Source organism: Castanea sativa, chromosome 4 (genome assembly GCF_040712315.1).
Source record: "Castanea sativa cultivar Marrone di Chiusa Pesio chromosome 4, ASM4071231v1".
Classification (NCBI taxonomy): Eukaryota; Viridiplantae; Streptophyta; class Magnoliopsida; order Fagales; family Fagaceae; genus Castanea; species Castanea sativa.
In genome coordinates, this window is record NC_134016.1 from 5,152,534 (window position 1) to 5,168,249 (window position 15,716).

Below are 15,716 nucleotides of genomic sequence, written 5' to 3' on the forward strand. Positions count from 1 at the left end.
GATAACTCGAGGAAGTGAAGGGTCGAATTAGGAACCTCCAAATAAAATTGGTTCAAATCCCAAGGGAGGAGAACCAATGTGCCAACCAACTTGCAAAAGCGGCTTCATTAAAACCTATGATAGTCCCCAACCAAGTATTATCCTTCGTTTAACTCTCATTACTAATAGACAATACCAAATTGCAGGAGATAAGAGATGAATGCTGTTGGATAACCCCAATAGCTGCCTACTTGAAGGACGGCAAGCTACCAGATGACAAGGAGGTCGCGAGGAAGTTGAAGGTTAAGGCGGCCTGATTCATTCTGATTAAAGACGTCCTATATAAGAGGGGTTTCTCTCGACCCTACCTAAGGTACCTCGCCTCTGAAGAAGCAGACTATGTTATAAGGGAGGTCTATGAAGAAATCTGCGAAAATCACTCTGGATCGCAGTCTTTGGTGCATAAGCTAGTCCGGGCAGGATACTACTAACCAACCATACAAAAGGATGCCGATGCATACATCAAAGCCTATGACAAGTGCCAGAGGTTTGGCAATCTCATAAGGTAACCAACAGAAGAGCTTACCCCTATGACGGCCCCATGGCTGTTCGCACAATGGGGGTTGGATATCATGGGCCCCTTCTTGACAGCGGAAAGGCAGCTTAAGTTTCTAGTAGTCGGCATTAACTACTTCACCAAATGGGTGGAGGTGGAGGCTTGGCCACTATCACGGAGAAGAATATCTGAAGTTTCGTGTGGAACATCATTTGCAGGTATGGTATTCCAAGGGTGCTTGTCTTAGACAACGGAAAGCAGTTTAACAATGATGCATTTTGAGATTTTTGTTCATAACTAGGGATCAGGAACTACTACTCGTCGCCCGCCCGCCCACAGGCCAACAGGTAGGTTGAAGTCACAAACCGATCCTTGCTCAAACTCATCAAGACTCAGATCAAGGGGGCAAAGGGCATATGGCCGAAAGAATTACCAAGTGTTTTATGGGCATACAGGACAACAGCAAAAACACCAACAGGAGAAACATTGTTTCATCTGGCATATGGCAGCGAGGCAATCATCCCAGCAAAAGTAAGGCTTATGAGTTATCAGGTTGGGAGCCATGATGAGAGCAAGAATGATAAAGCCATGCGCTTAGAGCTTGATCTGGTGGACGAAGTCAGAGCAACGGTCGAGCAAAGATTATCACGGTACCAGAACCTCATGGCGAAGCATTACAACTCTAAGGTCAGACATAGAGACTTCCAAGTTGGAGATCTTGTCTTGAGGAAAGTAATCGGCGCTACAAAAGATGCCTCCTAGGGGAAGCTAGGACCTAACTGGGAAGGACTATATAGGATCACCTTATGGCATAAGAAGGGAACGTACTATCTAGAGACATTGGAAGGGCGAAAGTTGAATAACCTATGGAATACAGAGCACCTGAAGAAGTACTACCAGTAAACGATGAACAAAGACAACGATAACATCACTCCTCATTCCCAGTTTATCTTTTTCAGCAGATAATTGTAGTTTTTATTTTCTACGGCACTCTTAGAACCCAAAGGGCAATTTTCTTATTTCTTATGAACAATAGTTTACTCATCCATCATGATAAGAGGAGTTTATTTAGAACATATTGAATATTTTCCGCTGAGATTCATCTATTAAGACCACAAAGTGAACGGATCATCGCATGAAGGATGAAAATTAGTAAAGTCCATAAAGTAGATGGATCATCCTATGAAGGATGAAATTTAGTAAAGTCCACAAAGTAGACGGATCATCCTATGAAGGATGAAAATTAGTAAAGTCCACAAAGTGGACAGATCATCCTATGAAGTATAAAATTTAGTAAAGTCCACAAGTCCACAAAGTGGACGGATCATCCTAGGAATGACGAAATTTAATAAAGTCCACAAAATGGACGGATCATCCCATGAAGGACGAAATTTAGTAAAGTCCACAAAGTGGACGGATCATCCCATGAAGGATGAAATTCATCAAATGGACAAAAATTACAACTATAAATCTAGTGGACGAAAATGACGGCCCATCAAGGCCACATAAGTGGACGGTTTTATCCAATAGGATGATAGAAATTCACCGAATCCATAAGGTGGATGGGCTCAACGGCCCTTCATATGTAAGTCCTTATGAGGACGGCTACACATATTTAACATCATACGGACGGATTCACCAACAGGATGAATCACCGACCCCACAAATAGATAGGATTTAATTGTATATACGAATTCACATGAGGACGGACCCTTACGGCCTGTCAAAATTGTCTATAGGACGGACCCTAAATTAGGGGTTACACATCGGATCAAAGCCAATCAAAAATACAAATAGACGGATAAAAAACAAAGCAACTGGATTACTTAAGCCCTACAAAAGGGAATATGTCCACATACAAAAAACATGATGGACAGAGCTGTCCTTAGCATCCTTTAAAAAAAAAAGAAAAAAAAAAAAAGAGAGACTATTGTTGCTGGTAGTGTTTTCAATCTTGTCTTCATTGTCTGGTTGATGAACATCACCTTCGACGGGCTTCACTTGACTTTTAATTGGAGTCGGATCTTCATTCACAAGAGTGTCATTGACGGTAAACAAGTCATTCGTACTTTTAGAATGGACGAATTGAGCTAAAGTCTGCCCTTGAACGTCAATAGAGACGTGGGACACGTCCAGAGCTGGATATGAAGCCTTGACTTGACGGAGGGCATCATCAAAATCTTTAGCAAAGGAGCTACCAAGCTCCGCTAAGAGGAGGTCGGAGTCTTGGTACTCACGGATCGCCTCCTCTTTAGCCTAACGGAGCTGACCCTCGGCGTCTATGATCTCTTTTTCTTTATCTTTCAAGATCTGCATCAACTACTCCATCTGCCTTTCTAGCTTTCCCCTGACCTGCTCAGAGCAGGCAAATTTTTTCTACATGCCCGCCTTCCAGGCCTTCAGACCGTTCAGCTCATCCTTCATCGCGTTAGACTTTTTTTTGAAACGGTCTAAGGCCGTCTCATGGTTCAGACAGCGACCCATCAATCCCTTCATCATCAACATTGCCTAAAAGCAAAAAAGTCATAAGTAGGGTAAAAATAATAATGATAATAATCAAGGAAAGACGGATATGAGGTACCTGAGCGATGCTAAAAAGACCTGTCTTTCCCATCGCCTCAGTAGCATGGTTGCTAAGATCCTTGTAGTCCTCGATCGTGATGATAGACGAGAGCTTTTCCAGTGCATACTCAAAATCCTCTCGGAGGAGGACGGGTGGTTTCTCACCGACGGTAGCTGGACCCTTCATCAAACCTTTGCCCTTTCTGGCCCTAAGGGAGTGACCATTCTCTTGGTCTCAACTTCCAACCTTACGACAGGCTTAGGGTTGGTTTTTGGTTTTTTAGGATGACGATCAGATTTCTCCGATTGCGTCCTTTTAGACAGAACAACTAAACTCATCCCTTTGGAAGGTTGACTAGTCTCCTGTTTCTTTTTAGCCGCTTGCTGTTTGATGAAGGTCCTTCTTTTAGCATCATCCATTTCTACAAAAGTGGACAATATACAGCATTGGGAAATATAAAGCAGAAAAGAAATTAAAAGCATTAAGTGACGGACTTACGTTTGCAAACTCTAGTGTTGTAACGACGGGCAGCTACAGTGGGCTTAGGACCTTCACAATACTAGTAGAATGTGTCAAGGGTAACCAATTTAGCCCACGTCCTCTCTTCGAGCTTGGTCTTGTTAAAAAATTTCTCCAAGAAGCTCCACTACTCCAGTGAGACTTGTGGACGGTCACGAGCTGCAAAAGAAGACAGTTAGGGTAACGTGGTAAAAGTAAAGCAAGGCTTGAGCATATACAGGTGAAAACTAGACTAGTACATACCAGACGAAGGCATTATGCCCCATGTTGTGTCGACGGACATATATTCGTTATCACCTAGATGACACATCCACTCGTCCCCTTCCATGAAAAAATACCTACTCTTCTAGTTCTTATTAGAGTCGAGTGTATCGCGCACGAGCCTCAACAACGGGCTCCTGGCCATAAAGCTATACATACCCCTCGATTTTGTAATCTCAGTGGGACGGTAGTAGTGAAAGAATTCTTCCACTGTCAACCTTCGTGCACTGTTAAACATGGCCCCGTACAAGACCTCCACGCCGAGGAAAACCCTCTAGGCGTTTGGGGAGATTTGTGTGACGGCCAAACCTAGATACTGAAGGAGGCGACGATGGAAAGAGCTTAGGGGAAATCTGAGCCTTGCCTTTAGCATCTACTCATAAACCCTGACACCTTCAACACCCTTATAGTAACATTTCTTTGACTTATGGACGGAGACGAATGTTATCAGGAATTCGGTACTTGGCCCTAAGAGTTTTGAAATGAGATTCTTTAACCGAGGACCTAAAGTCATTAACCGTCCACAGGGGTAGCATTACGAACTCCCTAAAACCGTTAGGACCAATGATGAATTGGATTGGGGGATCAACGCCGTCTAGGCCGTCACTAAAGACCTCCTCTGGTCTATCTGTCTCCAAACATTCATCATCTAAGGAAGGAGAAGTAGCGGATGGATTCCTTTCTTCACTTGAAGCGTCAGGGTCTTTCTAACCTGACGAGAATCCTTCATCGTAGCCCGCCCCGTTGCGGACAAACAAATGATTACTCGACGCACTAGAAATCACCTACATGTGACAGTAAACCCTAAAACACTGACGGGTCTAAAAAAGTACGGAGATTTAAAAAGAAAAAGTTCAATGAAAAGAGTACATACCGGTTGAAATTGAGCAGTATAAGGTGATAGACGACGGATAAATTGGCTGAACGGTACAACTCCCTGCAAAGGCGACGGTGACGTTCCGATTTCAAGATTTCTATGAAGAGTTAAGAATGAGGGAGGGAAGGCGAGTTTATATAGAGCAAACGGCACAAAATACGAAGGGGCGCTTCGTTTAGAGTGACCAGCTACTGGATGAATGTCACGTGTCCAACATCATAAATAACCCCCAGCCAACCTGTCACGATAGGTTTGGTTTCCAAGGAACAGGAAGATCGTCACTCCACGGGTCCATCCAGTTTTTAGTCACGGACCCAAGGAGTGAGGGGGCAACTGAAGAGGATAAAAAAGTAAATGACGGACGCGTTTGAATGAACAAGACGGCATTGGGCCGATGGGTTGGTAGAGGACGGGTCCACGATGTACGGATACCTAGTGGATGGATGTAAGAGCCACGTGACATTCATCTAGTCTACCTAGTTTTCAAGGACTCATAAATGGAAATAACTTGCGTCTCACGAGTAGTTCTAAGAGTCCCAATACGAGCAGAACTCTAATTGAGAAGGATTCCGTAATATGCGCCATTGATGATGATCTTCCCTATAAGGAAAAGATCTCTAGGAAATATAGAATACCCAAGAGGTAGTACTCTCCTAGAAGGAAAGAACCTCTTGGCCAAGGCACGATGTCAACCCTACGCCACTATAAATATCTCCAAGCCCTCACAAATTAAGATACGCATACTTCACTCAACTCTGACACTCTAGGGTTGTGAAAAGTTCTAACTTGACCTTCGGAGGGTTTTTGGCAGGCACCACACCAGTGCTCTCTGTTAAGGTCTTCTCTTTTTGTGTTGTGCAGGTGTTGTTTCAAGTACGTGATGACCGCGTAACTAATTGGTGATTTTTCGTCATCATCAATTATTATTATTATTATTTGAATTTCAAAAATTGAACAAAAAAAAATTGAAAATAAAAAATTGTTTGTTTCTAAAATTTTATCAATTGAACCACTAATTTTTATTGGTTTTTTCCCTAAAAAAAATATTATTGGTTTGAGCATTTGATTGGATTGATTTATATTTCAGTCCTCAATTCATTAATTTATATTTCAGTTCTCGATTGAATTTATCTGATTTGGTTTTTAAAACCACATATTTTAATAAAAAAAAATATAAAAAAAAGTACTAATTGAACTATAGAAAAGTGGTGTCTTAGTCTATTACTAGACTAACGCCCTAAACATAAGACATTCTATAAATCTCATAGACTGATGATGTGGTTAGCATGAAAGGAACTATGCTTCAACCAAAGCCCTCTTGAATTTTTTCTATATTAAATTTATAGTATATATAACTTGAAAATTGGATCTAAAAAGTTATATTTGGCCCCTCAAAAGATTGAAAATTAATCCACCAAATTAAAAAGCCAGCCTAAAAAAATAAAAAATAAACTTGAACATCTAATTCATTTTTGTGATTGGCATAACACTATGATTATTTGTTTTATGTTATCCAAAGTTAAAATTTTAAGCATTTTGGGATTTGCGTATCGTTGTACTGTTTTTCTCCACTTAAAGATTTTTTTGGGTGTTTTTATTTTTTCTTTGTGTTTGGATTTAAAATATATATGTTATTTGGCAACTCTAATTAATTTCTTAGTTAGACTATAATGGACATATATAATAAGAAAATAAATAAAAATGTGAACCTTTGTGGCTCATGGTATGTTATTCTTATTAATGGATTAAATATTTGCCTAATAAAGGAATAACTTTATATCTTCAATGCTTTCTCTTTAATTAAAAAATTGTGTTTTTCTAAATTATATATAAAATGTTTCTAACTTTCTTCATAAAGTTATTGATAATCATGTGAAAACTTGATGTCATTCATCTTGCTTCATCCACACTAAAGTTCTTATCAAAAAATTCAAATAAAATGGATAAGATACTTGCTAGTTTGAAATTGTGGGAGGAAGAGGATTGCCAAATGGATTCAACCCGAGGAGCAACTGGACCCAACTATTCATCAGATTAAGTCCAGTACGATCAGGGTAATCCAGTCAATGAAACCAAGGAAGGCGGTTTGCCCGAGGAGCAAACACTCCTCAAGAGACTTGGGGCAAACCACCAAGGCCATAGGGTTAAAGGTTGAGGAAGGAAGTAGTGGCGTGCAAGCAAAGGAAGGAGGAAGTTTCCAAATAAAGCACCCATCGCCTCCCTATTTAATGCACCATACTAACTCAGTCTGTTGCATTAATGGCAAAATAGCCCTTGAACAGTGCCTTTATAGCCTGCAACCTACCCTACCATCACCTACAAAGTAATGATGGGACAAGTAACCAAGGATGGATCAACAACCATCCAAGTGGAAAGCTTGGATACAATCCCAGCATCTATGTATAGAAAGGAAGATCCTCCTAGAAGGGGGATCAAGAAAAATCTAAGAGGGAAGAAATAGAGAAATAGAGAGCGAGATTGAGAATTGTGAAACCAAGAAGTGTATATCCTAAGAACTATTTGCTCTCCGACCAGCCTAAGGAAGACCTTGAAAAAGAATCTCTATTTCCTTGCTATTATTCTCTATTAAAGCTATTGTCTTGGCCAATTTTCTTTCTTTAAATTACCAAATGAAGATTCCAAGGTTTGAAGGGTTGACCATGACAATCCACCTCTACAAATTAATTGTACTGGGCCTCCATTCTAGCATGTTCTCATCTAGATTGGGTCGGATTGTTTGTTTTGCCCCCTAAAGAAATCATTTATTAGAGGCATACAAGTAGAACAACTTAATATTTTATTTGTTGATAAACAAGTTTTATTTGCAAGACTTTACAATCATATATAAAATTACTATTGAAAATTGTTGGCGCAAACACAATAAAAATGGAAATAACATAAAGAGAAACTGAATAAAATACTTCTAGATATTATTTCTTTGAGAAAAGTTACACAACACTATTTGGACTAGACACTCACTCTCTTTAAGGAGATTCAAGCTCTCGGTTAGCTAATTTTTTTAACCGGTGCAGACTTTGTTTGACTTGTCTTCTCAAGGATACAACAATCTAACAAATATCGTATGGCTACAACAACCTTTTCACAAGGTGTTGAAACCCAAAGCTCCACCAGAAAAAACACTATTCTTTTCCAAGAACCTCTACATTTTGTAGTGTATAAGAGTGTTTGGATTGGGTCTGAATGAATCTATTTATATGCTCAATAAGCTTCATGAAATTGATTACTTTTTTTTGAGAAACCATGAAATTGATTGCCTAAATCAATATGATTAATTAGGTTCATAATTTTAATGTAGCAGGTGATTAATTGCTGGATATGATGCTAGTGGGTTGAAGTTACACAATTCAATAGATTAGATAAAGAGTTTCTGAAAGAAATAATAATGAGGAGTTTCTAAAAGAATAAATAGGCCCTACGGCTATTAGTTGTTACTATATAAATGCAAATTCTATTTTTTTTTATATATATATATATATTATTTTGAATTTTAGAAACATTCTTATTTTTGAATGGTCAAAATTCTTTAGTTCATGATTTGGTGCCTCCAAGAGTAAAATCCTATTCCGTCCTTGATGTGGTGGATTGACCCGGCCCATTGAAAAAATTAAGAATTAAAAAAAATAGTATACCTTCCTTTACAACTTTTAATTATGTGAATTTGGTCTCATAATTTTTCAAAATTAAATTAATTTTATCCTTATTTTATTTAATTAATAATGTTGATAAACAGAGTTATGAATTGTACATATGTTGTGTGTAATTAATTGCGTTAGATAATTTCATTAAGAATGTTAATCGAAAGGACTAACTTCAATTAGAAGGTAAGACACCAAATAGACTCAAATTGATAATTGAGGGACCAAATTTTCATAACTAAAGTTTACTAAATAGTTGAAAAATACAATGTGAGTACCTTTTTTTATAAGGAAATTAATTAGTACCATTTGTATATGTACATGGATGTTTTTCTCCAATTTCAATACAAATGGAGATATAACTACATTAATGTGTATTTATAGGAAATCACTTATACTTATTACTAGTAGAAAACATTTTTCAACAAATTGCTTGAAGAAAAATAAATGAATAACATGTAAAAATTGAAAGAAAACTCTAGAGATTCATACCAAAGATTATTGAACTTCAATGGGATTTATTTTTCTCTAGATAAAGTTAACGCTCTATTTGTTTAAGTAAAAATATTTTCTAGAAAATGAGTAATTTTCTAAAAATATTTTCCGTAAAATTATCTCATTTATTTACGTTTGGTAATTACCTTAAATAATTTTTTAACTTCTCTTATTTAGCTTACTATGAGATAAAGTTGTTTTTCTTAAAAAAATTTAATGAAAAACAATATCTAAAAATAAGTCATACTTTTTTCTGTTGATCAAAGATAATTTTCCTTTGACTTTATTTTATTTTTTATATTACCAAACACTAGAAAACAATCTTTACAGAAGGTTTTCTATCGAAACAAATATAGTGTAAGTTTAAATGCTTTTTAATACAGAGAAATATTAACGAATGTCATAAGGGCATTGGTTTAGGAACTATTCTTAGAAATATTTTATAGGAAAATGATAAATTAATTAATTTTTCTGACAGTTTTTTATATTTATAATAAAAATGGTGTTAAAAAATTTCTTAATATAATTTATTAATAATTACCTTAAAAACACCCGTTAACATGACCCTTTAATATAGGTGTCAATTAAGGATTTTTCGTGGAACCCTCGTTGCTAGTTTGCAAAATCAAATGGATTATCATTTAAACCCGAAATGATACAACTCACAAAGTCAGTAATTAATATATCAGCTTTTTTGGAGCAGTCAGCCATGTACCATTCGAGTAAAAAAGATATTTGTTTACATGTTTTTGTTGCTTTTCAATACAGTAGAGCCCATGAAATTCCTTCTTTTACTATCAGTGCGCCTGTTACAAAACCGATATATTCAAATACATTGCCCCAGACCATAAAAATTTGTGTGAATTGTCAATTTAGCAACGGTCCAGTTCAGTACGGGATGATGTTGAATGAAAGTAAACTAGGGTAATCCCTCTATGGCCCCCCCACCACCCCCCTCCCCCCCAACTACAAATTTACAAGGGGGATAAACAATGACTTGTGCACTTTTAAAAGAGCTGGATCTCTCACAGAAATAGGAGGTCTCTGTAGCTTGCGGGGGATCAATCTGGCATAAGTCACTTCAATGATAAGTGACTTTGTCCCTTTCTTTCATGATTTAATTAGCTCAACGCGTTTGCTCCGCCTTCTTACAAATCTTATCCGTCAAAAGTTAGGACAGATTTATATTCATTTTTTCAACCAATATTTTTTTTTTTGGGTACATTATCTGGTAAAGTATATTACTAAATTTAATGATAAAAAATAATTACCATGAATTAGAAATTATGATGACATAGCTTTCACATGAATCTATAATTGATGCCAATTTTATAAGAATAATGCTAGAGATACAAATTATTTTAAAACTTTTTTTCAAACTGCTGATGTGATGAATGATTATTGGTAAATGAAAAAGTGATATTAATGGTAGGTATAGATGAAAATCAATAAAAGATTGACCACATCAACATTTTGTAAAAATATTGTAAAATCGTTTGTAGCTATAACATTACTTATTTTATAATATAATAATCACAATAAACTATCTTAACAAATATGAAAAATAGTAATTTATTGATTCCATGTGTCCTTGTCCTGAGGTCCCAGGAAAAATTTTCATGCGGTCTAAAATGTAACTTCAATTTTAGCATGCATGAGTGTGTGTGTATTCAAGTTAAAAAAAATTATAAAAATTATAAAAATCAATAGTTTTTTTTTCTTCAATAATCAATTCAATAGCTACAATAATGGAGATGGAGATTTGAACTATAGTTATTTATTTAAAGGAGAGCATACTATGTTACAAAGCTATTGGGCTTTCAGCATGTTCAAGTTATATATATATATATTTTTAATACAAGATAGAATTCTACTCTAGCATAATCTAAGTGTATATGTGTATGAAGCTCCCTCCTGGAGACTTAAATCCCGACCCTTGCCCTCCACACTCCACAAGCACTTATACTTGTGGAGTGACCATCGCACCAAGGGTGTGCGGTGGTACGAGGGAATTCACATTACTCTTGGTATCCAGATTCCTAGGAATGTAGTTGTGGGGAGTAAAAGGACCTAAGCGGGCATCTGGGCCTTTGGGCTTTAACAAGGAGGGCCGATCTGTTCTTGAACTAAGAATTTGTTAGTACTACGAATTGGCCCACATGCCGAGGGTCCGAGGATACAGCCGAGGGTGAGTTTCTTCTCAGACAGACCCAAGAGAACTCGGGGATTCACTACGAAGGTCAAGGCAGAACTCTGGAAAGACTGTTGGTTAAAAGGGGGAAGCCCTGAACCTACTAGATACACCGATATTAGAAAAGTATCATGAGCCAAGGCTGCCGCCTCCACATTAAAGACTCTGCACCTACCTCCCTGGCCGCATTAATGGGGAAGTGACCCCTGAACAGTAGGGCTGAAACTTTTGGTCACTATTCAAAGGCACTAAGGGAAGAAATATCTAGGGGGAGGGGGTTTGAGCAACACGTGGATAAAGCATCAGAAAATGAAGTATTTAAGGGGGGAGTCTGGAACTAAGAAAAGGAGGAAGAATTGTAATCTTTAAGAAAGAAAGAGAAATAATACAGAAGTAATCATCGGCTCACGTCCGAGGAGGTCCGTCGGCAATTATCATTCGTTATTTATAAGTGTTTGCACACTAAAGCCTGTTATCAAGTTCTCAGTACCTTTAATCTAGATTTCAAGTCCACGCTCTACAAATTTTATTGTTTAAGGCTCATTGGGCCTGAGCCCATAAATTTATTTGAGTCCAGGTGCAATTGTACACTTACAGTAGTTATTTCTATATTTGGTTTCATTGGGAATCTTTTAAGATTCCTAAGAATGTGAGATGATAATATTTTATTATTCCCAAAAATCTTCAATGAATTATTTATTTTTCTCATTCTATCCTTAAATCTGAATGTGAATTACGAAATCCTTTAAAAAAAATCTTCCTCTAAATAAATAATGAAAAACCAAATATAAACTATTAATTATGACAAATTCATTAAAATTATAGTCTAACATTTCAAAATGATAAGTATAATACAAAATGAAAAACCAAATATAAAATATTAGTGTGGCGTTTGGTACGAGGGAATTCACATTACTCTTGGTATCCAGATTCTTAGGAATGTAGTTATTCTTATGTTTGGTTTCATTGGGAATCTTTTAAAATTCCTAGGAATGTGAGATGATAATATTTGATTTATTCCCAAGAATCTTCAATGAATTATTTATTTTTCTCATTCTATCATTAAATTTGAATGTGAACTACCAAGTCCTTTAAAAAAATATTCCTCTAAATAAATAATGAAAAACCAAATATAAACTATTAATTATGACAAATTCATTAAAATTATAGTCTAACATTTCAAAATGACAAGTATAATACAAAAATAACTATTTAAATTTTCAAATGCTTTTATTCTTAATAATAATTTTTAAAAGAGTTTAATCCATAATAATTTGTTTTATATTTTTTCTTAATTGCTTAAATGATAAGGAAAAATGGTTAATTGTCAATTTATAAAAAAATACAATTTTTTTTAAGTTTGGGAATTTGGATTCCCACCTGTTTTAAAGGAAATCCACATTCCTACTAAGAAGAGTTTAAGGGAGAAATCTACATTCCTCTAGCATCTGATTCCCTAGCGTGATTTGCAACCAAACATAGAAATCTTTAAACATTCCTAAAAATCCTAAAATATTATCCTGTACCAAACGCCACACTAGTGTAACTTTTATTGATTTATTTTTTCTTTTATTGCATTGTCTCCCAAAAACCAACATGCTTGCAAAAGATCAAGTTGATTATGATTAATAACTATCTTATTTATAAATGTTTAAAGTTTAAGTATTTGATATATATATATATATATATATATATATATATATATATATATATATATATATATATATATATATATATATGCGAGTGCATGTTGAGTTCTATATTTAGTGTTTTTAAGTTGAATGAGATTATATAAGTGTTAATAATAAGGTGCCCTAATTGTGACTTGACTAGTCATTTGGAATATAGCGTAGATGTGACTAATGTTTCCTTTGATCATGAAAAATGATATCAGAACTAATGTGGGAATTTAAGTGGGGAGATGAAATGCCCTATATTATGTGAAGTGTATTGGATCAGTATATTGTATTGAGTCCTACATTAAGTATTTACCCGGTCGAATTAAGCTATGTAAATAATTATGAGAAGTCTTAATTATATTTTGACTAGTCCTTTTAGGTATTGTGTAAATGTAACTAGACCTTCCTCAGGTCATGGTTGAACTTTGATATTTTTCATTAAAAGCAAAGCTAAATGTGCATTACTTTCTTAATTTTATGTTTGATAGGTAGCATCCTATTAACAATGAAAAAGAAAAAGAATTATGGTAGTTCATGATTATAAATTACAAATGTAATCATTATATTAAAAATAATAGGTTCAATCTTGAGCATTAAAAGCTATAAAAATTACAATACAATAAACTGACATGCAAAATCTTAAATAAGTAATTTGATAGCAAAAAGTAATTGAAAAGAAAATTTTATTAAATTAAAATGTATTTAACCAAAAGGATAAAGGAATGCCATATTTAACTAAATGGTTTTCTTTTTCTTTTTCCTTGCCCACATTTTCTACAAGAATGATTGTTAACAAAATAAAAATAAAACACAAGCTGTAAAAGAGAGAAAATTTATTTTAATAAACAAAAAGAGAAATTTTTAGCATATGATTTTTTAATATGATAAGAAATAATAACACAATTCTTAAGTAATAGTACTAATATATATTTTTAATTTTGAAATGCATCAAATAATTTTTTTAATCTTGGAAGGTGAACTTTTTTTCCCCATTAAATCTTGATAAGCTTGGAACAAAGTGTCATAAGAATGAAGTAATCTTTGTGAACTTGAAAAATATTGAAAAATAAAGTAGGGGTTACACGTATATATATGATTTATATTATCACAATTTATTTTAATTTGTCTGTTTTTTTTTTTTTTGAAAAAAAAATTAATGTCAATTTGTATGTTGTTAGGGTTCGGGCTTGGTAGTTGGTCAGTATCCTTTGACCTAGAGGTGTTAGAATCAGAAATGTTTTAGAGTCTCACGAGAGAATGAAGCCAACCTGGAATTATGCCACAAAACGTGGATTTCAATACCTTGTAAAGTCGATTGAAAAAGACATTTTTCTGAATTAATCTAAGCGCAATCCCTTATTTACAGAAAAAAAAAAAGAAAAGAATGAAAAAGACAACAAATCTAAGGTTTGAGTGGTCTAAGATTCAATGATGGTGAACACATTTTACTAAAGATAATTATGAGTCATCTATATAATTGCACTCCCATCAATCGTTTCATCACTGAAAACTGATTGGACAGTGTGTTTATCTTTAATATCCAAAATTGTCAATGAATTTTAATGGGATGAAATTCAGTGATGATTTGTGTTTATTGTTATAATTGCGATTACGAAAATCATACATGCATCATGGTTTACTTTTTATTTATTTTTTAATTTTAGTTTGAATTTGATTAAGTATGACCAATCATTTTCTAAAAATGTGACTTCAATCAACATATAAAGTATTTATCAAAAGCAATAATCAAATCCACATCATTTCACGTTAACATAAAACTTAATCAGATGTTGTGTCACGCCATTTCATTCTCTTTTTGAGAGTTGATTTTAAAATATTTTTCAATAATTTCATATAATTGGTCAGTAATGCAAAACAACCTTTTTTTTACCTTGAGCTAACAACAGATGAAAGGAGTTTCCAGTACGTTTAGATGTGACAAGAATACGATACATGTCTAATATCACGTGTCGTTTTGGTATCAGTTCAATACATGAGAACACCGAACTGAAAACCATTGAGCTGTCAACACTTTTTTTTTATAAAAAATTTAAATAATTTCTCCAAATTACAATTTCCATTCTTCACATGTAGTTGTTTAATGTCAAACATGTAACACACGCAGTGATCACACTTAAGCATATTCTACTCTTTTTTTCTTTTTTTTTTCTTTTCTTTCTAAGGAATGAAATTTTCTTTTCTTTTCTTTTCTTTTTTTGAGGAAGAAATTTCCATCTCACTTCATTTAAAACTATATGAGATTAAATTAACCCAAAAACATCACGCTCCAATACCCAAAAGATTAAAGAAACAAGGGCATAAAGTAGAATTTACATAATTCAATGAAGTTGGTTAATAATGTCAAAGGTTGATAGGGTCAAACATTTCCCTTGGTGAGTTCAAAAAGACTTCTTGAAGGTGCAATATCATTGTCAAGGCACAAGCTTTTTCACAAACAAAACAACAAACTCATATTTGTTCTTTTCCTCTTTTTCATTAATCTATGCTGAGAAGATACCTTCACTAAATTACTATTCTAAACTTTCTTTCTTTCTTTCTTTTTCAAAAAAAATAAAGAAATAAAAATCAAAGAGAAAGAACATAATTATACCTACCATCCTTCACTAATATGGGTTAGGAATCATTATTCAAAAACCTTGGCAAATAATGGACCTTTCACTTCTTCTAATGACAAGATCATTAGCGGCAAGATTACGTTGATGCTTTTATCTTGTCGGAAGATCTTTTTGCTATTTTTTTAATACATGTATCTTTGGTGATTCATTAAAGGGTACTTTTTTTTAAAAAAAAATATTGGAAAAATCTAAGAGCGCATAATTTTTCATAACTTCTTGTTATAACTGTGACATGGTAGAGTGTAATTGATGAAGAAAAAATAGTAAATCTATGTATAAGTAATAGTTAATCGCTCACAGTTTA

At 34.6% G+C, this 15,716-nt stretch overlaps 1 protein-coding gene across 1 annotated transcript; it reads left to right on the top strand.

Annotated features, from left to right (window-relative positions):
• Positions 1-611: 611 nt before the first annotated feature.
• On the top strand, positions 612-1,297 carry LOC142632349 (uncharacterized). Its single transcript, XM_075806778.1, has 3 exons — positions 612-753; positions 837-882; positions 991-1,297. The coding sequence occupies exons 1-3, from the start codon at positions 612-614 to the stop codon at positions 1,295-1,297; spliced, it is 495 nt and encodes a 164-aa protein (XP_075662893.1).
• Positions 1,298-15,716: the final 14,419 nt, after the last annotated feature.